The 27022-nt window shown below is 50.2% G+C and overlaps 1 protein-coding gene across 1 annotated transcript; it reads right to left on the reverse strand.

Moving 5' to 3' along the window:
* Window positions 1-13078: 13078 nt before the first annotated feature.
* LOC142565804 (programmed cell death protein 6-like) lies at window positions 13079-13537 on the reverse strand. The gene has a single exon (XM_075676341.1). The coding sequence runs from the start codon at window positions 13535-13537 to the stop codon at window positions 13079-13081; it is 459 nt and encodes a 152-aa protein (XP_075532456.1).
* Window positions 13538-27022: the final 13485 nt, after the last annotated feature.

Here is a 27022-nt window from a genome sequence, read left to right on the forward strand (position 1 = left end):
TCAGCAAGTTTGTGACCATCTTCTCCGTACCCGTACCACATAATGACGTGCTCAACAAAACATATTTCTAAAGCATCATTGATCCGCTTCCGGAACTCTGCATACTCGTAGGTGATATCAATGCCCGTAACAGTCTCTGGGGAGCTTCGCGATGTGACAAGCAAAGCCGAATATTATAAATGTTCCTTCTCACATTTGGTGCATGTCTATTTAGCCAAAAAAAAAGAGAACCTCCATATTTCAATTTCATGCATAACGGGTATTCTGCCATAAGTTCGGCGATTGGCTCGGCCTCAATTATTCTTCACTTGGAATGTGATGTGATATAGAATCCTTTCGGGAAGGATCACATTCCAATAACACTCGATATAACAAAATAGTGCAGTCCTCCCCATACATCCCTTAATGGGAATCATCAGCTGGTTAGAAACAATTTCAGAAATCTCCCTGCTTGACACGAAACTTTATCAAAGAATTCAATATAGATGACGCCGTATTTTACAGCTTTTATCATCCACGCAGCAGGTAAATTCATTCCGCAAACAGTTAATAACTCAAGTACGTAGAAGGCATGCCTTCTGGTGAAATGACGACTCTAAACACGCGCGGAAGAAACAAAGCATCGAGCATACTGCGTCGATCTCCAAATTTTTAAAATGTAATATAATTTAAACATGTAGAGTCACAGGGAATGAGGACACCACGACTGACGAGGAGGACTGGCTGTAAGCGGTTTCTCTTGGGCATAAACTTTTAGACTCGGCACAAATTACGGAATGGGCTAAGAAGGCTAAAGGTGCAACAAATACATGCGTGGCCCTTGGCGAATGACCGAGAAAATAGCTTGAAAGGCCACGCAGACGCTCTTGTGGAACACTTTCAACGTCTATCTAGCAGCTCTAGTTCATCCACTATAAATAATTCTTCTTAAAAAAAAAGAAATAGCAGAACATAAGGCACTGCACCGCAAATACAGATAAAACAAGCCATATAATCATCCTTTCAATATTACTGAAAGCTTCCTTACGTAAAAGCTCTGCATAGGGAACTGACAGAATCGGGGGACCGATAGGCGGCGTCGAGTTGTGCAGCAGCACCCGCTTCGAGCTCCGCAATATCCATGTTTTTCGTTGGTTGCAGTTCCAGTAACCGACCGAAATTGTGTATCACCAGAACTGTGAGCGTCTACGGAACCCAGGAACACCATCCTCTTGGACCTAGGCCCGTTTCCGGCGGCTCCACAATTTCAACAAGCTACCAGGTACGCGGCGTCGGAGCGAGCATGCATCAGAGCTAAGGCGCGGCGGCGGCCGCCGCGTCGCGTTGGTGCAGCGTCTGGCACAAGACATCGATGCATATGGCGTCTCAAGAAATCGCTTCTGTTGCGGCGGGCGCCTCAAATGGCGCGCCGTCCCAACCGAAACCCGGTACGGAGGAAAACGGCATGGATTTTTCCGAAGCCTTAAGTCCTCGTAAAGATGAAACTAATACAACGCTTCTCACGGACGCTGAGGACCTGCGGCGGTTTACGAGAGAACCCGACGAAGAGGGATGGCAGACGGTGCTAACGCTCCGCGAAAAACGGCAGCAAGCGAAGGAACGCCTGCAGGCGAAACGGAACGAGCCTTCGCAGAAGGAACAGAACTCACCCCCCATCCGCCGACGCAGGGTGCGACGGAACAAGTTACCACCACTGCCGCGGGATGACTTCAAGATCATTCTCCGCCCGCAAAGACTGGGATACAACGCTCCACCCCTGTTCTGCGGAGACGAAACAGACTTGCTGTCACGAGATTTGAGGGAGCACGTCCATGTGTCACCTCTACCAAGACACATGAGTGCCAGGTACCACGCAGGCCGCAGACAGGCCAGGACGAGGACTCTGCAGAAGCGATTCGGCAAGGATCCGGCCGCCTACTACACGGACGCGAGTGCAACCAGTCGCAGGGACTTCTACGCGATCGCCGCAACTAACAGAGTCACCACGATAACCGCTACGGCCAAGACTACCTCGGTATGCACAGCAGAGGCAGCGGCAATAGCGCTGACGATACGAGACGCCGACTTCAAGGGTCAGTCGGCTCATGTGCTTACAGACTCGCAGGCAGCGTGTTGACTCTTCATGCGGGGAATGCTACCGCGCAGCGCCCAAAGAATACTCGGCTCACGACTGGACTTGGACCACGGCATTACATGGTGCCCCGCGCACAACGGACTCGACGGGAACGAAAGGGCAGACCGCATAGCTCGAGGAAGCAACGACCGAGCAGCGGCCAGAACCCTAGATGAACCACTGTCCGCAGTGCACGACATATTAGAGAATCAGAGGAGGGAGAGACGGACCTACGGCCCTCCGCACTGCAAACTAAATAGAAGACAAGCTCAAGACTGGCGCCGCATACAAACAAATTCATACCCACACCTAAACCTCTTACACAAGAAGCACCCGACACATTACGCCGACACTTGCCCGTGGTGCGGCGCAAAACCGACGCTGGCCCACATAACGTGGGAATGTACGGCGCGGCCAACCAACGTCAATTCAGCTTTTCTAAGCGTCACAGACTTCGTACGGCAGTGGGAGGCACTACTCGCAAGCGAGGATCAGGGGAGGCAATTGGCCCTCCTGGACCAAGCTCAGCGAGCCGCAAGAGCCAGTGGAGCCCTGGACTGAGGGCCCCACCCAGACCTGCCATAACTCCGATCAACTGAACAATAAAGTTTTTTCTCTCTCTCTCGGACAGAATCATGCATATGACATGATCAAGAACCTCCACACCAACACACAAATGACACTGCTCGCAATTTTCAATACTATTTGGGTGGCCGGGTACTTGCCAGCTGCATGGAAATAATCTGTTGTTGTTGCAGTTTTGAAGCAGGGTAATGATACCTCCTCGGCGGCAAGTTACCGATAAATAGCGCTTACAAGTTGCTTTTCTAAACTTTTCGGAAAAAAAATCGCTGACATTTACATTTTCTTGAATCTAACAAATGGCTTGATTCGATGAGCGGAGTTTTCTTTAGAAAAGGCCAATGCTAAACCAACCATCTCGTACGCATTGTGGGAAACATTCTCGATGCCTTTATTTACAAACATATTTTTATGTCTTTCTTCCGCTATGTAGAAGGTATATGATACTATCTGGCATTACGGAAGTTTGCGAAACCTATCAGAAATGGGAATCCATGACTACAGGCTTAGTGTCATTCAAAGCTACTTATCGAACCATTGATTCCGTGTTAGAATGGGTGATGCTTTGTCTAGGCCATTTATACAGAAAGATGGGGTACCGAAGGGTGGCGTACTTATCTGTAGGCCACCAAATGAATTATTCGCGTCAATTTATACAACAGAGTATCTTTTATTTTGCACACCTCGATGATCTGCACATATGACTCAAATCGCTTAACGTCGCAGTGTGAGAACGACATGTTCAGCTTCGCCTGAATAAAGTGTCAGAGTATAGGAATGGGGCTCAGCTAAATCCCCATAAAATTTCCTACGTTATCTTTATAAAAAAAAAGAACCTTCGAGTGCAAAAACACATAATTTTGGCATCACACTTGACTCAATATTGACCCTTGATCCCCACATAAAGCATCTCAAGGATAAATGCTAAAACAACATCCATTCTGAAAATTATGTCGCACATATCATGTGGCAATGACAAAAAGTGCTTATTGAACCTGTAGACGAGCATCATACGGTCACGTTTAGACTACGGTGCCAAAATTTATCAATATGCTACACCCAGTGCTTTAAGGGGACACTAAACAGAAACGCATAATTTGTCTAAATTGATAGAGATATTGCGGTAATAGATTGATTATTAGAAAAGAAATTGAAAGTCAAACTATCATTCTTGAATCTTGCGCCAAAACTGAAATGCGAAAATATACTTTGCATTTTTCGCATGTTGATCGTTGTTTGTTCTCTACATGTTCTTGAAACTTTCTAAGTGCAGCCTTGGCTCTTTTGGAGTACACTGTAGTTTATTGTTAGCGATACAAATTTACCTATAGGCCTGCTGAGAGGACGTCCAAATCTATTACGTCACGGCGGCCTGGTGTGGGAATTGCAAGACGGTGTCGCCACCCGTCTTTCATGTTTTGTATCTTTTCTCGATTACCTAGCGGTAAGAGTGGCTTTTTTTTTTGCATTCTGCAAGGGTAATTTACTAACACAGCTCAAATAGTTTGTTTTTTCTCTTTAGTATCCCTAAAAAGATGCTGGATCCTGTTGCTTATGTAGGCATCCGCCTACGATGGGTGCCTTCAGGGTCCTATACAGGTTTTTCTTAGACCAATACATATTTTTTTTAAATAAAGCTGGGACCGTGCGAAACCTGTCGTCTTCGCATACGAGCTCTACCTCGAGGCGGACATACTTTGCCACTGCTTAAGTTACTCTGCAAAGAATAATTAACAACATTCATTATTAACTTGTTTATTAGCGCGTTAGGGCCATGCAGTTGTTCAAACTGCGAATTGGAAGGTAGGCACATTTTAATGCCCCTAAATTTTTAAAGCTCTTGAAAAGCGCACCTAATTCGAGATACAACCGAATTTCAACGGCAAATGCAGGCAATATCGAAACCGAGCGCCGCGGGAGAGAAAAGGCGGCCCCGCCATCATGTCAGTCCAAAGTGCCCCGTGACGACAAGCGCAACGAGTTCGGAACTGAACGTCTCGTCCAGTCGCGGCACCTACGGATGCGGCCGCTTTGCCTTACAGGCATGTGCGCCGGGTCAAGCTTTGCCGCTGCGTGCTATCGTTCAAGCTTCGCCCCACACTTCTTTACGGGCCGTTGCCGTCTGACGAGCAACGGGACGCGTTCACTCTCGATATTGCCTGGATTTGTCCTTCACTTTCGATGAAGAGTATCGCAAACTACGTGCTGTGTTTTTCTTTTCGATTTCTGGAAAATGAGTGTTCCATAAGTTTTGACGCCCTGCATTTTTTCTCTACAAACAACTGCCCTCACGTTAATAAAAGTCAAGTTAAGAAATTTTTGTTCATTTGTCTTTTCAGAGTAACTTAAGCAGCGGCAAAGCATTTCCGCCTCGCCGCAGAGCATGCATGAAAAGACGACAGGTGCTCAGGCTAATAGCTTTTCTTATGAAAAAATATATCTTGTCTAAAAAAGACTCCCTGTACAGAGCCTCCACGTAGAGCCGAATGAGTGGTATTTTCATGAGTAGAGGTCATATTCTAGTTTTACATCTTTTCGAAAAGTGCTTTCAAACTGTGAGCGTCCTTCGTAGTCTGCCATAAGCAATACCATATGTACCACGCTTTTCCACAAGCAACCTGCCACAAGAGAGCCCTCCTGAATGCGTGTAAGCTCAGTTGATATGATGATGATGATGATGATGATGATGATGAAAAACGTTTATTTGCTCTATTTTACAGTGGTTTTTGCGGCTTCAGATGGAGTCTTCCATCTTCTCTTCAGGGTCGGTTTCCCTAGTCCAGGGTTCCGCTGAGGGTAGCTGCCCTGCGTGCACGCCTTACTAGCCCTTGTTGGACTTTCAGGATGGCGCTGGATAGCGACATCCTGAACGACTCAATAAGTGTCGTCAAACCTTTGATTTCGCCAGAAAAGCATAAAAATTCTGTAATTACAACAACCTTTACTTGATTCTGTGTACTTCTTATGCATCTAAACAATGTGTCATAATATGCTGTGTGCCTGGGCATTGATGCATCGATGGTAATATTCTTGCCGACCTATTCACCTCGTCCATAGCAACGAAAGCTTGCAACTCTTCCATAGCAGTCACTGCCACAGACTTGAAGCTTTTGATTCGTAGAAAAGTAAGGAGCTATTGGCTGCCCGTAGGACGCCGAAGTCCCTAATAAGCTCCACTTAAGTAGGCTACCCATGGGCAGTCGATCATCAATAATCTAATCACGACAAACCGATATTCTCTTCTGTCGATTAAAAATGTGACACACATGCGGCACACACAATTACTTGCTGACTGGTGGTGAAGTTCCTATCTGTGGTAGATGCGGTGAGGAGCTGACCACCCTCCAAGTCCTGCTGAAGTGTCTGGAAGCAGAAGCTGAGAGAAAAAATTGACTTTTCTTTAACATACCGGCAACGTATTCCACTTTATCCCACATTCTCTCTTGGTAGAAACCTGTTCTTCGACACCTAATCTGTTCTAGGTTTTTTTTAAAATAACGTTCGTACACTGCACGCGTTTTCCGCCCAAGAGATACGTAGCCCAGTCTCGCTGCTAATGCGATGTTGCACCTAGTATTGTACGCACCTTCAGTCCCTCGCGTTCAAGTGCTCTAATACGGCAGTAGTGCTACTCGGAAACTAGCACCACTGATACCTTTTAAGTCTACCATCAGTGTAGTAATATCGTCTATGTTCATAGCACGTATCACTACAGTCATTGCCATACTTTTAATACGTATCATAAGAAGTCAACAGACACTGACACCAAGGACAACGTAGGAGAAATTACTTGTGCTTAATAAATGAAATAAAGAAACGATGAATTAATGGAAATTAAAGTGGATGAAAAAACAACTTGCCGCAACCTTCGCATTTCGCGTGAGAGGCTCTACCAATTGAGCTACTGCGGCGACGTTTCCCCATCCACTTTCTTGGGTATTTATGTGTCCTAGTCCTCTAGCCTAGAGGACATCATAAAAGGTGCCCTAGAGGCTGCGAAACATTCGCTTTTGAGAACGTATACACGCACCGAATATGACATTGAGCTAGAGAAGCTTCGTGCAATTCGTCGTCGTGCAGAGCGAAGATACAGGCGCACGAAGTCTGTACATGACTTGAGGTTGGCCAGAAGAACTCAAAAGAAAATTCAGCGTCGCATGGACAAACTTGAATCGCAAAGATGGAAATCATTCTGCGAATCTTTGCATCCACGAAAACCTTTGTCTCACATATGGAGAACTGTTCGCGGTCTCCGTGGAACCCCTCAGCAGCGCCACCCTTTTAAGTCTTTGGCCCTTCACCAACAATGCAGCGAGAGTGACGTAGCGGAAGCTTTCTGCAGGAGGATTGCTAGCGAAACTAGTTCCGCTGGAACATCGACGTTCCGCCACTCACCGATTTCACGCGACCCCGCATGGATAGTCCTTTCTCCATGGACGAGCTCGAAGCTGCACTGGCCTTGTGCAAGCGTTCATCTTCACCAGGACCCGACGGTATAACCTACCGTACCCTGTGTAATCTTGGCGAAGAGGCTCGAAAAGTGCTCCTGCTCTTGTTCAATAGCTCCTGACAGACAGGTACGGTTCCACAGGAATGGAAGACCAGTCGCCTAATTCCACTGCTCAAGCCTGGCAAGTAGCCTGTAGACATTGCATCATACCGACCAATTGCGCTTGCCAGTTGCATCGGAAAACTAATGGAGAGGATGGTTCTAGCACGGCTAGAATGGTACCTCGAGCATTACCAGGTATATCCAGATGCAGTGGCCGGTTTCAGGCGTGGCCGTTCTTCCATAGACAACGTTATCGACTTGGTGACGTACGTCCAGTACCAGAAGTCCTGCAAAAGATTATCTGCTGCCCTGTTTCTGGATGTTAAAGGAGCGTACGATAACGTAACGCACGAAGCGATTTTCAACGCGTTAGAGGCAGTAGGACTTGGCGGCAAAGTCTATTTCTGGATAAGTAGCTATCTACATAAGAGATCCTTTTTCGTACTTACCGAGGATGGCCCGACCTCCCAGCATTACAGTAACCGTGGGGTGCCTCAGGGCGGAGTACTCAGCCCAACGCTCTTCAGTCTAACACTCATTGGACTCAGCGACATCCTGCGAGGCACCATTAGGCTCTCCATCTATGCCGACGACATTTGCATTTGGACGTCGGCTGTGATGCGACTGCAGCTTCGCGCGCGGCTTCAAAAGTGAGCCACTTTAACATCATTCTATCTTCGAGAACAAGGACTTCGTGTATCATACGAAACGTGCGCAGCGGTGGCATTTACCAGGAAATCAATGTCTCGATACGTGATATCCGTCGACAGACGCATGATCTCCTACAGCACGAGTCACAGATTTTTGGGGGTGGTCCTTGACAAAAATCTCTCCTGGACCCCTCATGTGAATTATGTGAAAAAACGCCTGACAGGAATTTGCCATATGTTTAAGTTCCTTGCAGGAAAGACCTGGGGAGTGCCAATACACTCTATGCTGCAACTGTACAGGGTCCTCTTTATTGGATTCCTGCGGTACAGCCTACCGGTCATGTCCAACACCTGCAGAACTAACCTGAATATAATCCAAAGCATCCAAGCCCAAGCGCTCAAGATATGTCTCGCTCTACCGCGGAGTGCGTCAACGACTGAAGTTATTGCAGTTGCTCAATATTTCACTATTAGAACGCACATTAGCATTGAAACAATGCCTGTGCACATAAGACACTTCGCCCGGACCCCTACCCACCACCTGGCAAGTCTCCCAGTAGATAGGCCCCACACGACATTCAGTGCGACTGTCTTCGCGCACCATGCCTCTTTCAGGTCAGGTTACACACCTGCGGCAAGGCCTTCCATTCCTCCATGGTGTATGCGCCGTACTCAAGTGAACCTTACAATCCCAGGACTTCAGAAAAGTCGGACTTGCCATCATCAGCGCTCAAGCAGCTAACTTTACTTCTCTTGTACGAGAAATACAGCGACTGCACACACGTCTACACTGAGGCATCAACTACATCAACAAGTTCCAGCGGCGCTGTAGTTATACCAGCAATGAAAATAACCAAGCGGTTCAAGACTTCCCATGTCACTAGGTCTACAGCTGCAGAGCTCGCGGCTCTCCGCGACGCGCTTCAAGTGATAAATGCCGAAAGTCCTAGTAAATGGGCAATCTTCTGCGATTCAAGGCCGGCCTTGCAATGTGTGCAGTCATTTCTCCGACATGGAGCTCACGATGAGCTCACGTGCGAAATCGCGGAACTTGTCCATCACTTAAGGTAAAAAGGCCCTGATATCTATTTTCAGTGGATACCAGGTCATTGCGGCATCATTGGAAATGATGACGCCGATAAGGCAGCTCAAACGTCAAACCAAGAAGACTGCTGCGTCGCCATTCCTCTCTCAAGGACCGACGCCGCGAGACAACTTGGCATTCCAGCACGCACGATCTCCTTAGCAGAGTGGAATACCGTACATGCAAAGCGCACAAGACTGCACAGACTAAACCCGTCACTTCAACTCAGACCTCCAGCCGGTCTGCACCGGCGTGAAGCGTCTCTTCTATGTCGGTTATGGCTTGGAGTGGCCTTCACGACTGCCTACTCAGCACTAATTGGAATAGCTGATAGTCCTGCATGTGATGTTTGCGGATGCGAGGAGAACATTGACCACTTATTGTGCCATTGTCCTCAATTTCAAGCACAAAGACAGTATTTGTTCAACACATTCAGGAAACTAGATGATCGTCCTCTGAGTGAACAGACAATATTAGAGCACCGTCCCGACCGATCATCGGCTCAGAAGGCAGTGAAGGCACTTTTGTGTTTTCTCAGAACTTCTGGTTTGCTCGAGCGACTTTAACTGAAGTGCTGTCCGTACACGTACCTACACCTTCTCTCTCCCTTCTTTCTCTTCCCCTTCTCCCATCCCGCAGTGTAGGGTAGCCAACCAGACTATTAACTGGTTAACTTCCTCTATTCTTCTCTCTCTGTCTCTCTCTCTCTCTATGTGTCTTAGTGGAACCCTGGGAGTCCGGCAACATTGATGCCTTCAGGTAGCATGTGTGGATTTATTGACCAGTTGCCTTCACCCAAAAAGATCCCGTTCTCGTGACGCCTGCGGCAAAAAGGACGTTCCACGTCCGCCGCCAAGGTCTGTGAGTGGTGGCGCTGGCTAACACTCCAAGGGTTCTACTAGGACACAAATACCCAAGAAAGTGGCTGGGGAAACGTCGCCGCGGTAGCTCAATTGGTAGAGCATCGCACGCGAAATTCGAAGGTTGTGGGTTCGGTTCCTTCCTGCGGCAAGTTGTTTTTTCATCCACTTTAATTTCCATTAATTCATCGTTTTCTTTATTTCATTTATTAAGCACAAGTAATATCCCCTATGTTGTCCTTGGTGCCAGTGTCTGTTGGCTTCTTATGATATTGCTACGGAAAAGTGTTTACAATGACAAAGAGGTGAGCAGTGAGAAGACGACGATTAGAGGCTAGCGCGGGCTGTTGCCTCTTGGCCAAGTGCGGCGTATTCCCTCATAAATATACTTGTATATATAGCTTTTCGTCTGCGTCTCCCTACGTAACATATCTGGTGGAGGTGGACGTTCCCTGTACCTCGTCACGGAGCCTCGCAGTAGACGGTACGTCGAGCCTTCCTTCATGGCTTCCGGCGACAACTCGACTCTGCCGGCTCCGACACCTGCTGCCACTTCGACGACCTACATCACTTTCCCTCCTACCCGTGATCATGGCGTATTCTCGCGCAAAGATGGGGAAGACGTCGATGATTGGATCAGCCTCTACGAACACGTCAGCCGCAATAATCGGTGGGACCCTACTATCATGCTCGCCAACGTAGTCTTTTACCTCGGTGGCACACCTCGAGTTTGGTTTCGGAAGCACGAAGATGAGCTCACCAGTTGGGATTCGCTTAAGCAAAAGCTCCGAGACTTGTTCGGCAACCCCTACGGTCACCAACTTGCCGCGCAGAAGGCGTTTTCCGGCCGTGTGCAAACGTCAACAGTCCTATGTCACGTACATTCAGGACGTCTTGGCTCTGTACCGAAAAGTTGACGCACACATGACTGAGTCAGACAAGGTTTCCCACATCCTCAAAGGCATTGCCGATGACGCCTTCAACTTGCTCGTTTTCAACAACGTGGCGACCGTGGATGCAGTTATAAAAGTGTGCCGCCGCCTGGAACTCGCTAAAAGCCGACTTATCGACCAGCAGTTTGCCCGTCTGCCCAACACCCCAGCGGCATCTTCCTGTGCCGATGCTCCTCGTCCCACCAACCCGGATGTTACCCGGATCGTCCGGCGTGAGATCGAGGCCGCCTATCCGGCTGCTTTCGACTCCAGCCCCTCCAACGCACCTGCAGTCACGGTTTCCCTGATCCAGGCAGTTGTCCGCCAGGAATTCGCAAACATGGGCCTTCACACCATCTGCTCAGCCCATCGCCCTGATAACCACCCAGCTGCATCGATTCCGCCCCGTCCAGCATCTTCTTACCCACCACGTTTCCGCAACCCATCTGAATGGCGCACTGTTGACGACAAGCCCATTTGTTTTCACTGCCATCGCATCGGGCACATTTCTCGGCACTGTCGCAGTAGCTAGAGTTCCCCGACCCTGTCTACTTATACTGACTACTCTCGCTCTTCAGGTGGCCCTTCTCGTCCCTATGTCGCACACTCTGGTAAGGCCGCCACTGATTCTCCTGCACTGAACCGCTCCTATTCTCGTTCGCTTTCGCCCCAACGACAACAATCTCGCTCTCCCCAGCCACGTCGCTCTTTTTCGCCGACTCCCTTCGGACGCCGCTCCCAGCCGAAAAACTAGGTGATGCAGCGCCTCGAGGTGACGCTTCATTGATCCCTACGCCGCCAAATCCTCTACTGACGTTGCCCACTCATCTGAACCTTCTTGACGTGCAAGTCGACGGTGTTTCTGTATCTGCTCTTATAGACACTGGGGTGCATTTGTCGGTAATGAGCGCTGACCTTCGCAACCGCATGAAGAAAATAATCATGCCCGCCACGACACCTGTTGTCCGTGTCACTGATGGCGGAACAGCCCCTCTAATTGGTATGTGTGCCGCTCGCGTTTCCTTCGCCGATCGCTCCACTATCATACTAATTACAGTCATCGCCCACTGTCCCCACGACATCATCCTCGGCTTAGACTTCCCTTCCGCACATTCGGCTCTCATCGATTGTTCCGCCAGTACTCCGCCTTGACCTGCCTGTTCTGGATCCCGCTGAACCACACCCCAGTCGCCTCAGTTCTGTCGACTTCGTTCGCTTGCCACCTTCGACACTGACTTACGTTGACTTAGTGTCATCCCCACCAGTGCCCGACGGTCGCTACATCGCGGCTGCTGTGCAAGACGTCCTACTTACACACGGGATCACAGTACCTCATACAGTTTTATCTATCACGGCGAATTGCGTCTGCCTGCTAGTGGTCAATTTTGGCTTGACGACACAAGTGCTGCCACGCGGGATGTCTCTGGCCCAGCTTTGCTCATTCGAGGATCACTCAGTAGCATCTATTGCAGTAGACGACAATTCAGCTGATGCTCTTCTACCATCGCAGTCGGCAACTTGTACCATCGCCGACTTACAGAAAATGATTGCGCCCGACATGCCGTGCCGAGCACACTCGTGAGCTCTACCGCGTTCTGTTTTCCTACCACGATTTTTTTTACTTTAACAATCGTCCTTTGGCCCAAACTACAGCTGTTAAACATTGCATTAATACCGGCGATGCCCCTCCTATTCATCGCCGCCCCTATCGAGTGTCACCGGTTGAGCGTCAAGTTATTCACGCAGAAGTTCGAAAAATGCTTGCCAAGAACATTATTGAACCGTCATGTAGTCCATGGGCGTCACCTATTGTACTGGTAGAAAAGAAGGAAGCTTCATGGCGTTTTTGCGTGGATTATCGGCACCTTAACAGGGTTACCAATATGACCAATACGTAACAATATGACTAATAAAAATCGGGCCCCTCGGTTAACCCCCTTTCTTCTCGTTTTAATACGTATGTATTTTAGGCATTTGACAGCGACACGTTCTTAGGCTTCTTTGCAAACATATTACATCTACCATTCACAATTTTAGATTGAAAACTCATGACCATTTGCTTAGCACCCTTTGCCATATGTGCGCGTCTGTGCCACAAAAAAACATCATCATCATCATCATCATCACCATCATTTCTCCCTGGGCAACGAAGAAGCAAAACTTCAGTTGCATTTTGTGCTGCAACATGTCACCTCTTGTGCACTGTGCATTGAGCCTGCACGATAAGAATACTCCAGAGAACATGCTGGCAGTTTTTATTTATTTTATTGCGGATGGTAAGTCGACGACTTCAGACTGTCCAGCATTACTGGTCAAGCATATCGCTCATAGACAGAGCACAGAGTCGAATAAAGTGGTCAAGACACAACCGGGCCCTGCGGTGGACTCGGTGCAGCACATCGTTCGCTGGTCGCTCCGTCATCGGGAGGCAGCAGTACGCCATCGCAGCTTCGAGGTCCGTGTACTTAATCCAACCCGAATCGTTGGGGTCATAGATCCGGAAGGCCATCCAGAAGTGGGAGAAAATCTGATGTATGCGTAAAAACTGTTGCATGTTCACGAAACCTGTGTTGTTTCGGTCGACCAGGGTCATCAGGAACGCCGCGGTCAACTCAGTGATGGAGCGGTGCCGGAACGGACTTATGGTGTACGCCAATGCCTTGTACATCTGGTGTGGGTCGATGACGCCGGCGCCCAAATCATCGACATCGACAAAGAGGTTCATCAAGAACTGCTCATAGTCGCTTCCAACAACAGTCGACATCACTTGGCATACACAAACGTAGGCGTCGAGTTCATATGTGTTAAACCTGATCGACCTCAAAGATCTTCCTCTTCTGCCTTGTCTACGTATTTGTTGCAACCCACCACGGCACTTGTCATGATGATGATGGCTCCTGAAATCCCGTGCGCCGTGAGGCCCGGTGTTTATAGTGTGAGCAGAGGAAGCGGGCGGAAAGGGTGGAAAACGTTTAATTGGGCAGATTTACAAAGCACGGTCACATTGTACAAGGCTGAAAACCCCGGCTCTCCGTTCTTGTTCGGAAAAACGTCCAACGGCTCTCAGGGTTGCTTCACCTGGATTCCGAATACAGCTATGTTTAGAGCTGAAGCTCGCGTCCCACCTCACCTAGAAGTCCATGTCCACTTGGAAAAGAGAAACTACTCTTGCATTGACAGGTAGTTTGATGTCGGGGTCGTGTGCGATAACGTAGGGGGCGTCGACTTGGAGGGTGGGCCGAGGCTTCATCTACATGTAAAGGTGAGGTATGTGCGTCTAAAAGTTCAGCGGTGGCCTGAACAGGGACGTGGTCCTCGGGCAGCAAGTCGGCGGAGTCTGGAGTAGGGCGTTCATCTCCCTCAGTTGGCTGAGCCAGGATTGGGTCGAAGTATGGTGGACGGTACCTCTTCATCTGGCTTACATGAACAACTCGAGTATCTTTTCTAGACATTCTGGAGTTGGTTACCTGTCGAACGTCGTAGGTGACTGGAGTTCTCTTGCGTATGACTTGGTATAAGCCTTTGAACTTGGGAGCAAGCTTTTCAGATCCCTGTAGGATAGGCTCTTGTCGGCGTACCCATACAAAGTCGCCAATGTCAAATGATGCATCGCAGTGGGTCCTGTCATATATTGTTTTCCGAGTTTCTTGCGGTTGTTCCGAGTTACTGACTTTCGCTGGGGTTAGAGGCTTGATGTGGACGGACTTTTTGATGTGGCACCTTTGGTATGAACCCAAACAAAAGTTCGAAGGGCGAGAAGCCATTGCTTCGATGGGGGGTTCTATTGACAGCGAAAGCGGCTTCTTCTTGTTTCGTGACCCAAAGTGACTGATCACCATCGCACAGTTTTCGAAGTACTGTCACAAGTGTTCCATTGGCTGGTTCAACAAGTCTGTTGCTGGCAGCACGGTATGCTACTGAAAAAATTACCGACGATTACGTTACTTCCTAATGCGAAATTTGAGCGCAGCAAATAAGCTGTTTCACCTTTTGGATAGATTGAGGCAAAGAAATCGAGCAACACATGTATGCGCTATCACATAATTTTTTTTTATTTTTCACACGTATTCCTTTAACAAAGACTCCACTAACAGTTCTTGACAGTCATGAAGGAAGCTTTGTGGTCGGAGAAATAGACTGATATATGTTCGACTTGGTACACCAATGCTTGATTCTCAAAGACGAGATCTATACAAGTGCCTCGCGAGGTTCTCACAGCCGTGGGGGAAGCAGAGGCTAAGCGCCGCCGCCGAGAAGACCCTGCCGTTCGCGCCGCCTAAGCGGAGGCTCATCGCCGCCGTCGAGAGCAACCAGCAGTAAGCGAGGCTGAAGCAGAAGCTCATCGCCGCCGCCGAGAAGACCCTGCAGTTCGCGCCGCCGAAGCGGAGGCTCATCGCCGCCGTCGAGAGCAACCAGCAGTAAGCGGAAGCGGAGGGGGGCGGCGTGTACACCCAGCGGCAAACGATGGGGGCAGAAGCGCGCGCAGCAAGCGGACAACACGATAAAGGGAGGAGGGAAGAGATAGCAGCGACTGACTGATGCCGCTGACGGCGATAGTGAGTCAACCCCAGCTATCCGCCACACAAGAACAGGGGGGGGGACCCTTTCCTCCTCTTTCTGCATGGCGGCGACGGTGTTCTATGCAGTCACGTTATCTTGACTCTCTAGCGGCGTCAGCGGCATCCAGCGGTATCAGTCGGTCGCTGCTAGCGCTGGGGGGATGAAAGGGGGGCGGAGCTGGTTACGAGGCCGACGACGACGCCGACGACGACGACGACGCGAAACCCAGGAACGGACGCCAAAGAGCTGCGCTCTAAAATGCATGTTCACACCGTGTATGCGCATGAAATTCTTAAGTGGTGAGACTCAAATGCTTTGGCATGGTCGGAGAGAAAGTCGTCAGGAGCTCCAAATCTGTAGAACGAATGCAAGTGCTTCAGCATATCTTTGGTTGAGGTTGTGGGCACCGCTGCTGGGACAATGTATCTGGTTGTGAAGTCAATGACGTTGAGGATGTACTTCTCTTCTGTTCCTGGCATTGTGATGTGGTCAAGAGCTATGGCACTGAAGGGAATCTCAGTAGTAGGCGTGTAACACATTGTACCAACTGAACATGTCGTAGGCCGGTTGTGTACCTGGCAAACTTCAGGCTTCAACATACTCTTTCGTAGTAGCAGCCATCTTCGGCCACCAATAGCAGTCTTTGATCTTTGTGAGGGTGCGTGACACATACATGTGTCCATTGGCATCATGAGCAAGTTCAAGGACTTCCTGTTGCACTTTGGCTGGGACAACAATTGTGTACAGATCTGGACTCACAATCCTGTAGAGGTTTTCATTGGCCACAACAAAGTTCTGGTTCTCCTGTCCTGACAGAAGCTTTGCATGGATGGCCTTGCATGGTTCATCTTCAGCTTGCATTGTGATGAGGGTGTGGGCTTGAGACACTGTGGCGGATGAGTAACGTGAAAGCATGTCAGCCACATGGTTCTGACGTCCTGGTCAATGTTCAACAGAGAAGTCGAACTCTGCTAGATGGAGTAGCATTCCTGTGAAGCGTCGAGAGGGCTTAAAGTTTGTCGTCAAGCAGGCAACTGACCAGTTGTCTGTCAGAAGATGGAACCGTCGTCCAAGTAGGTAATGTCGAAACTTCACTGTAATGGCCCAATGCACGGCCAAAGCTTCCCAAACGTTGCTGTGCTGTTTACGCTCAGGTTCTGTGAGCAATCGGCTGGCATACTCGATCACAGTCTCTTCGCCGTTTTTCTTTTGGGTGAGCACTGCCCCAAGGGCTGTAGCAGATGCGTCTGTGGCGACTGTCGTAGGTGCATCAGCGTCAAAATGGTCAAGTATTGGCGCTGATGTCAGTGCAGAGCGAATAGTGTCAATGGCCTTCTAGCACTCAGGTGTCCACTCGAACACAACAGTGCGGATGGCGGCTTGGAGAGGCGCAGCAATCTTCTAAAAGTTACATATGAAGCGTCTGTAGAAATTGGCTGTTTGGAGCCAGGAGAGCACCTGTTTTGACGTTTTTGGCACTGGTATTCGTAGGAGTGCTTCAATTTTGAGGGGTCTGGTTGCTTGTCTTGTTCCGAGATCAGAAATCCGAGAAACTTCACCGAAGAAACAGCAAACTTGCACTTCTTCAGGGAAACTTTGAAGCCGGCCCGCTGCAGCAGAGTCAAAGTCTCGTCCAGAACATCTAGGAACTCCGACAAGGTGCTGGCGATGATGATGATGTCGTCCAGGTATGTGCGTACACCTGATGTGGACTGTCGATGCTTTAGCTGAGAAAAGAGTTTGTGCATGGCCTTTTGAAAGGTGGAAGGTGCGTTCTTTAACCCAAAAGGCATTCGAGTCCACTTGAAAGTACCCTGGTGCGTGATGAATGTGGTTTTCTCTTGGTCTTCCTATTTCACTCTGATTTGCCAGTATGCACAACACCAATCCAAGACCGCAAACAGGAAGTTTCCAGCAAGGTCGTAAAAAATGTCATCAGCCCGGGGATGTGGCTGCAAGACATTCACTGTCATTTGGTTCAGAGGTATATATAATTCACACAGAGCCTCTTTTTGTCGTTTTGCGTCACTACCACTGCAGGGAAGCCCCATGGGCCATATGATGGTCGGATGATGTCACTCTCAAGCAGAGTCGCTGTCTGACGCTTGAGAAATTGTCTATCACTGGCTGTGTAACGGTACGGCTGTCGACCGTAGGGTTTGGCGTCAGGCAGCAGCTTGATCTCGTGTTCGATGCCTTCATATAGACCGATATCTTCAGGGCTGGTGCTGAAAATACCAGCATGTCGTTGTACAATGTGCATTACGGCTGCTTGTTCTTCGGGATTGAGCTGAGATCCGAGGCAGATTTCAGTCAAGGGATCGCCAGGGACGTTATCAAGTGGGTCTGAAGGCAACGAGCTGGAGGAGCTTGTCTGGAGTGGGCTTGTGGGGCATGTGGTTTCCAGTTGAACTAGGGCTGCCTTGTTTAGCTGGCTCCACAAGGGTTCATTCTCGTCCGGCTCATGCTCGAATTGAAGCGGCTCTGCCGTGGGCTGCGAGGGATCAAAACGTGACAATGCAGATGCTGTCAAAATTACTGTATTTGACATTCTTGGCAATAGTTCCTCTTTGCACTGTACGACAACGTTCGTAGATGGTTGGCAGATCACAGGCAGCTTTGTAGGTTTGAAGTGAAGTTCAGCTTGAGCTGCGTAAAACCAATCCTCTCCTAGAATGAGGGGAAGGGCGTTCCGTTCAAGGACGGCTGATTCGACAACTGCTGCTAGAGGTCCAATGGTGATCCTCAAAAAGACAGATCCTTCCGGCATGACGGAGCTTCCACCAACGACAAGCAAAGGTGGCTTGGTCCACCGTTCGATATTGAGGTTTGATGCTAAGCTTGCTGCAAGAATGGTGACATTTGAGCCGCTGTCTGGGAAAGCACTGATCTCTCCCAGTCCTTTGACTTGAGCGGTAGCGACGGCACATCTGAACTTGGATCCATACAGGGTGTCATCGACACGGCCAACACAGGCTGTTTGTGCTTTGGGGACTGTTGGCTTATTCTCACCAGAAGGTTGCTTTGGTGAAGTACATTTACTTGCAAGGTGACCCTTCTCTTGACAGTTGTAGCACACCGCATCTCTCAAGTCTTGTCGTCTTCTGTATGCTGGGGAACCGTACTTAGCTGAAATGGCTTCGTACCTCGACTCTTGGTCCGCAGGTGGTAGGCTGTTAAAACGAGGAGGCTGCGTCATGCGTGTGGTGTACTGGAACATAGATGGTCGAGCAGTCTGCGAGGAGTTCACAGTACTGTCGATTCTGGCAGTAGCACTCTGGACTTGGGGGCGTCCCGGCTGTCTTGCGAATTGCTCTGCTGACTGCGGAGATCGGATCAGGCGGGCGTGGTCCAATGCTCTGTCCACTTCGGACACAATGCTGAGGAAGTCGTCCACGGTACGAGTTCGCTGAACAGCGATAGATGTGGCTACCTGGTCGTCACGAATGCCTTGAACGAGGTATTCAATGCGTTCCTTGTCAGTAATGGGAACTGGATAGCGTGATATGATCTTGAGCATTGCAATGGTGTACTGCTGCAGGCTCTCTCTGGCTTTTTGTGTGAGGGCTGTGACCTTCTGTAGCCACTGTATGATCGAAAGTTGCTCGCCGAATTGTTCTTGGAGTCCGGCCTTCCAGATGGACCATGTGGTAAGCTGCCGCCCTGTTGAGGCATGTCAGTCTGCTGCGACTGCACGTAGCTTTCCTTGCGCTATAGCGAGGAGAGTTGAGTCTTTTCATCGTGAAAGTCGTTGGATGCGCTCGAGCTCTTCTATCCAGTGCTTGAAAGTAGGGGTACCGCTTCCATTGAAGGTAGGCAGCGAAGCTGAGAGGTCTGGTAGCGTTGTCACGTGCACTGGGTTCGCGTGAGTTGCTATCGTGGTGATCATAATGGCCATGTTTTGGAGAAGAAAATCTGCCATGCGCTGCATGTTCTCTGCTGGGTCTGACGTGAAGGTTGGCATGGCTGGGTATGGCGTCGTAGGCTCTGGCATGGTAGGCAACGACGCTGAATTTGCGGGCACGCATGGCGCGGGTTCGTGGTTTAGCGGTGGGTCTTGCGCGGTATCAACCAGAAGTCGGTCGATTAGTTCCTCCTTGTTGCCGGTTATGGATAGGTTTCGGTGTGGCAGCTCAGTTTTAATCAACTGTGCATTCAAGGTGGCGAGGTTTTCTGCGGTGGCAACACGCCAGTTGATGAACGACATCGTTGTTGACACGTCGGGCTGGGTAGGCTTAGGCTAGGCTAGGTAGGCTTAGGTTTGGCGTTCAACAGCGCTCAGTCGAGGGCACGACGACCTACTTGGCGGTGAAGTGGCTGTGGCAGGTTGCGGATGTCGACTGCGCCATGTGTGAGCGGAGGAAGCGGGCGGAAAGGGTGGAAAACGTTTAATTGGGCAGATTTATAAAGCACGGTCACATTGTACAAGGCTGAAAACCCCGGCTCTCCGCTCTTGTTCGGAAAAACGTCCAACAGCTCTCAGGGTTGCTTGACCTGGTTTCCCAATACAGCTATGTTTAGAGCTGAAGCTCACAATAGATTCGATGCGACATCGCCTCTGCTGAGATAATCTTTGCCAAAGGCGGCCAGTTAAGCTTTTCGCGCTTTCGAACGCTGAGAACACTGTTACGAACGGCCTGCAAGGGTACCGACCTACAATATTTTCCCAGCCAGCTGCAGCTGCGGAGGTGGCGAGCTTTCGAGAAGCGACCGAGGAACCCTTCCTCACCTGCTGCGGCGACTCGTATTGTAGGGGTGACGATGTGCCGCATCAACACGCCCACGGCGCCGCTATGACTAAACGCGGTCGGCGGACCAAGTATTGTTAGTCGATTCGCCGTCGCCGTCACGGCTTGTTAGAAGCGGTGGAAATCCTGGGAGAAGATGTCTTGCGGCCGTCTCACGGGGCTTGGAAGTCATGGACAGAAACGGCGGCCATTGTCTGTAGGGTTAACACTGGGATGAAGAGGCGCCTGCTCGGGGCAGGACCCGTGTCTGCGAGAACCCTCTCACCTCGGTGTGGTCAGTGAAACCAGTGCGGAAGTGAGTGCGTAAACCCTCCCCCTCAAACACGGATCGGCAACGATGACCTTGGACGCTCAGTTTTGCCGAACGGCCGCTTTTCCCTCCCCTAGGGATCTATGGAGGACAGAGTGTATTAAGGAGCCGTTGCCGGCTCCTCAGGGTGCATTCCTCTTTCAATAGATTAAGCGCCAAAAATGGCGGCACACCAGAAGAAATACAGACAGGACAAGGCGCCTTGTCCTGTCTATTTCTTCTTGTGTGCTGTCATTTTTGGCGCTTAATCTATTGAAAGCTATGCACCAACTAGCCCCACAGCGTGTTTTACTGCAGTTCCTCTTTCAGTCATGTTAGACTCATGAACTGTAACGTTCTCATGTAGATACTGTAAATAAATCCCATATTCCTCGTTCTCGATGAGAACAGGTCTTTCCCTTCAACAACGCCCTCAGCGTGGATAAGTTGGATGACGGCATGGGCCAGCTACCATATATTTCATGCCCGACCCCAACCATTTCAACACACTCTAAAAAAAGTTTACACCCTTTGGGTTGTATTTTATCCCCAAACAATAATGGTCATCTGTCTTTCCCAAATTTTCTTCATTTAACGCTGCGAGCCCCGTACTTCATAGTCACGAACGGCTTGCGGCTTGTCAGCTTGACAAAGGATTCTCGGCAGGAAAGTAGCGAGCACCGAGTTTTCCAGAGAGGAACCGCAAGCAAGGCAGATGACGGTTATTGTTTGGGGGCACGATAAGCCACAAAGGGTCTAAACTTCTTTTAGAGTGCAAGGTAAAGTGTTCTTTTTGTTTCCTTTCTATCCTTTGGCTGTGCCATATGTACATTCGTTGCATTCTTACAACGTGTCATTAACCAGTCTCTGGGACGATCAGCTTCAGACATGTGGCGCACTCTATCACACACGCAAGAGCTTAAGAAAGTACATTGTGCTATTGAGCCGGACCCGCAGTCATTCGGTTCCTCAGTCAACATTTATTTAAATCGAAGCTTTATTTGTCTCTTCCTTGGGGTATGGCAGTCGTAGTCATTTTTTCGCCGTGCATATTCGTGGATTACTGTAGTGAACAAAAAGATATGCTATTATGCATTTGGGTCCTGTGAGCTAAAGCGTTCAGAATTGCGGTGCTGCGTTATGACGGTCTCGTGAATACACACTGCCATCTCACTTTATTCACACAGCATAGCCCACCCACCGGGCGCATATTTAGTTTATTCTAAGAATGTAAAATAAGGAAACTGTAATATTGACATGTGTACTTTATCCTTTATCCGTGGACTGCATTTCACCAGCTAACAATAAAGTTATCGCTTAGTGCAAGCAGCGCCTGCATGATTTGAAACTTAATCAAATGTTATCGTTCATTCTAAGTGTTGCGCATGTTCTCGCCGAACATTGTGTAATCAGAGTGTATACGCGACGGATAAAGAAATGGCAGAGGCATAACCACGTGACTACTGCCAAGGTGCGATGTTTCGCGTAGCCAAAGCTCCCGGCGCTGCCTCGAAAACCGCCGGACGCGCAGGTGGGACGAGCGTTCGTCGAGACGCCAGCGTGCAGTGGCGTAGAATACCTAGGTTACGGCGGACCGTCCCCAACGCCGTAGCCGCTGTTGGGGACGTTGAGGGAAACGTTTCGATCTGGACGACTGCTCCGACGAGAGGTCTCAGAGCGCCTCAAAGTGCTCGAAGGTGCATTAGAGCGATCGAAAAGAGCAAGCCGAATGCAAGGCGCGCACCCTCTTTCAGCCGCTCATGGTATCTTCGACTGGCAGCCTCCATACCCCGAAGCAGAGTCAGGCAGATCCGGCGTTCCACGAACTCGGAGGTAGAGGCAAGCGCGCAAGCCAAACGTGAAAAGCCACGGGACTACTGCAAACGTCCAATGTTTCGAGTATCCAAAGCTCCCGGCGCTGCCGGGAAAATCGGCGGACGCACAGGTGGGACGAGCGTTCGTCGAGACGCCCTGTTCCGACGGCAGCGCTCGGAGCGCCTCAGGGCGCTCGAAGATGGGGGAGAGCGATCGAAAAGAGCCAGCCGAACGCAAGGCACGCACCCTCTTTCAACCAGCCGAAAAGAACGCCGCTCGCGAGAGCGCTCAAGAGTGCTCCGAAAACGGCCATCCGAAGATGCCATAAGATAAACAGGAGAGTCGACTGCTCTACTAACAGTGTTCCTTTCTTGAGGTGGTGTGAGAGCAGTTTTACCACTTGTGCTACAGATGGATGACACTAGCAGTTGCTCCGCGCCAGCCGCTAGATTTGGCAGGGTTCTTTCACTTCCGTGTCACCAACCGCAGTCACCGCCTTCCCCACAGAGTTTCGTACAATTACTAGAGGGAACAGTGGCGCTAGTGCCTACGCGAGCTGCAAGCATGGCAGCTGAACCAGAAGGAGAATTATGGGTAATACATCTATTTGTCTAAACTTAGGCCTTCTGGTTTTAAATGACTTCGTGACTTTGAAAAATGATCATTTTAAAGAAAGAACTGCGTCATCAATAAAAAAACATAATTAAAATTCTCCGATGGCAGAATTCGAAGACATGGCGCCTTGTGCCACTGTCACATGCACAAGCGGAACCACTTCAAGCAGCAATTATGCATGCTTGCAGAGTCTTATTACCTTCTGCATTAAAAAAGTATCGATTGATTTGAAATATATGCCAATTTAGGCCCAGATAAAGGGCAATAAACGAAGCCGCCAAAACGTCTGAAGCCCCAAACACAAAAATCAGTCAAATTCATGTACGTACTATCACTCATTCTCATCATGGCTTAACGATAGCATCGCCGGAGTTCCCTCTGGTAATTCCAGGAAACTTTATGGCCTCCACCCCGACTGTCGTCTGCTTCAGCTACCGCTACAGACGCTTGCGAATGATGTCGCTCGTTGTATACATCAGCGAGCGACGCCCGCTTGCCACGGTGATCGTGCCTCACTTGACAATCGGTAAATAAGTTTGAACGCATTTCCCGCAAGTGCGGTAGCTAGCTGGGAGAGTCGGTACCATCTGCATCATTACTTTTCGTGAACAAAGCAACACGGGCAAAGAAGGACGTAACACGAGCGCTGACTCACGACTCAAATTTTATTGCTTACAAACACTATGAAAATAGGAAGCTCACGCATAGGAAGACCGGTAGCACAACACGTGGGATAGTGGGATATTTTTAACGGTTAGATACACCCAAAAAGCGTTTTACTTTGTTTTGTAGTGCCAGTGACGCCTGGCTGACGCACTTGTCACCACATTTACTGATATGACGCGGGCGTTTTTCATTTTTATTTCTCCGGAGTAAGCGTGTGCAGTCAAAAGTGGGCTTGCAACCACAAGCTGCGCAATGGGTTGTCTAGTGTGATAGTCCTGCGTTCCTCATTCTGGAAGAATGTTTCTGCAACCTTCCATTTAAATGCCGGCCCTTTTGGCCGATGTAACAAGACCCGCATGTATAGTATCTTGGGCGCCGAGCGCCACACGTGTTCCGCGCAAGCGCATTGTATGTCAATACGCATGCACCATGTGCATGCTGTGCAAACAACTTATCTGTTCTTGATAAAAAGACACACCCCTTCGTAAAACCTGTATATGTACACATGTACAATAAATCGGAGTTCTTTCCCCCACTGCCCTGGCCCAGCAAGTTCGTCTTCCTAGGCGCTACGATACACCGCATGGGAGGGGGATTTCGTATACGACATTGTTGAGGCATGGCACGAACTTGGGCCTATCGACCTTGCCTACGATTCACCTTGCACGAATTGTGCGCGACAGAATCTAGCACTTGTATGTGCGATTGTACAGCCTGGCGCACACTGGATAATTTCGTCAGACAAGGAAAAAAATAGTTGAAGTTTTGCCCGAAAGGCGAGGCATCGATTCCGATAGCAAATTTGTGGACTGCTTTACTAAGTGATGATAGTAGCTTTATCGGACGTATAAACTTGTAAACATATGCATACTAACTAAATGAACAAGCATGGTGTCACGCACGCACAAGCCAGCATGAACACATCCCACTCGATGACCGCGGAAATTCGCTGTCAAAACGCTGCAGTGAGCGAATTGACTTTCGTGAAGCCGCTCGGATCAACGCTAAGTACGCCGCAAAAACACAGCGCAGCGAGGACTCTATCCGTGGCAGACGACTTTGAAGATACAGCGGCCCGACCGGAGTGCGCAGCCGCCCCGGCCGCCCATAGTAGAACGCCCCCCCTCCCCCCACCATTCCCTCCCCCCAAAGGCTTGCGCGCGACGGAAAGCGGCGCGCTTTCTCGCCAGTTTCCGCCGTTGCGTGCGCCAGATTGAGCCCCGATCGCCGGCTCACCGTCGCACGCTTTCGCTCGGACATATAGCACACAGCAGGGCTTTCGTCCTACAGTGGACATGAAATAGGCTGCTGCTGCTGCTGCTGATGATGATGATGGTGGTGGTGGTGGTGGTGGAGGAGGTGGTGGTGGTGATGATGATGATGATGATGATACAGCATACGGCGCGCGGCAACGTTTTTATCGCTCTTGGACTTTATATGGAATCTCAAGGTGACGGCGACGCTGACGGCAGAAATGGGCCTGATGGTCGATATAATTGCTCTCGCAATAAAACAACATGAAAAGCATGCACGAGCGCGAGGGGCCATATGGAAACGCTGGAATGATGTGTGGCATCAGACCCAATTGCGCAAAAAGACCAAGACGCGATACAGTAGCAATAACTTCTTTCCTAATATCTTTAACTCACACTCTCCTTGGCAAATTTAATTTTTATCTCAATTCTAATCAATATAGCTGAAACCGCCTGCTTCTTGTCCAATCCCCCGAGTGGGTATGAGCCAGTATTTGGAGACAAGGCAAGACAAGACCATCTTAATCTTTGCCTATTTCCCCAGGGGTACGGGCCAGCAAACAAGGAAAACGAAACGAAACAATAATTACAACCAATCGATTTACACGTTAGATTGATCGTTCTCCCTCCCAACCATAGCTTTCTTTTATTTCTTATCTATTAATTATTATTATTATTATTATTATTATTGTTATTATTTTATACCCGGTTTTCATCTGATTATTTCCTTGTTTCTCCAAACACAAAACGTTTATTTTAAACTCACACGCTCAAATTGTTAACTCCCTTGTTATCATTATTATTTGTATGCACCTAATTAAACCACCCGATTCTTGGTCAATCCCCCACTGTTGGTATGTGCCACGGCCAGTCAGGACAACAACAACAACAACGCTTCATGCGCCACGAGCCTGCGGGCGAGACCGTGCTTTCGAACAAGACGCATTGATTCAAAGAAGAAGGTCTACCTCTCAGCATCTCAGCTCAGCCCGGAACAGCAACGCTTCGCCCCGCGTTGAGACTGCCTGGGACAAGGCGAAGACGTCACGCAGAGGTGCAAGGGACCCCTGTTCGTCACGGCTGCGCGGAGGAGCCCAGCTGGCGTCCTTCTCGCAGGCTGCATCGATCTCGCCAGTCCTCTGGCTCTCGGCAGCGTCTGTGGAAGTCCATAGCTGCGCCTATACCGCCACTGCCACCATCACGGGCAGTCCGGGGGTTCTTATGACTGCATGCTGCGCGCTCCCGTCTTCGAACTGGTCAGCCCTCCGGAGGCCGCGAACGCCCCACAGAGACTTCGGTCGTGATTACGCCACAACGACGACCACCGCATGCGGTGCAGGATTTTACAGCTACGTCCAGGGAGCTTCCTTCCTGGAGCTGGCCAGTCTTCTCGACGCTAGATGCACGCCAGGAAGGCCTCGCCTACGACTACTCCCCCACAACGACCAACGCGTGCAGTACGGGGCTTCTGATGGCTGCATTCTCGCAACTGCCGTCCTCGAACTGGCCAGACCACCCGACACCGGAAGCGCGCCAGGAAGGCCTCGGGTGCGACTACTCCGCCGAAAAGACCCCCGCGAGCAGTCCGGGACTTCTGACGGCTGCATCCTGGGATCTGCCGTCCCGCAACTGGCCTGTCCTCCCGACACCGGAAGCGCGCCAGGAAGGCCTCGGCTACGAATACTCCGCCAGAAAGACCACCACGAGCAGTCCGGGGCTTCTGGCAGCCGCATCCTGGGATGTGCCGTCCTCGAGCTGGCCAGGCCTCCCGGCACTGGAAGTGCGCCAGGAAGGCCTCGGTTACGACTACGCCGCCGCAAGGACCACCCCGTGCAGTCCGGGGCTTCTGACGGCTGCATCCTGCGATCTGCCGTCCTGGAGCTGGCCAGCCCTCCCGACACCGGAAGCGCGCCAGGAAGGCCTCGGCTGCCAATACTCCGCCAGAAAGACCACCGAGAGCCGTCCGGGGCTTCTGACGGCTGCACCATGAGATCTGTCGCCCTGGAACTGGCCAGCCCTCCTGACACTGGAAGCGCGCCAGGAAGGCCTCGGTTGCGAATGCGCCACCGGGAAGATCACCGCGTGCAGTCCGGGGCTTCTGACGGCTGCATCCTGGGATCTGCCGTCCTGGAGCTGGCCAGCCCTCCCGACACCGGAAGCGCGCTAGGAAGGCCTCGGGTGCGACTACACCGCGGGAAAGGCCACCGCGAGCAGTCCGGGGCTTCTGACGGCTGCATCCTGGGATCTGCCGTCTCGCAACTGGCCAGTCCTCCCGATACCGGAAGCGCGCCAGGAAGGCCTCG

The sequence above is a fragment of the Dermacentor variabilis genome, unplaced genomic scaffold (genome assembly GCF_050947875.1).
Source record: "Dermacentor variabilis isolate Ectoservices unplaced genomic scaffold, ASM5094787v1 scaffold_12, whole genome shotgun sequence".
In the NCBI taxonomy this organism is placed as follows: Eukaryota; Metazoa; Arthropoda; class Arachnida; order Ixodida; family Ixodidae; genus Dermacentor; species Dermacentor variabilis.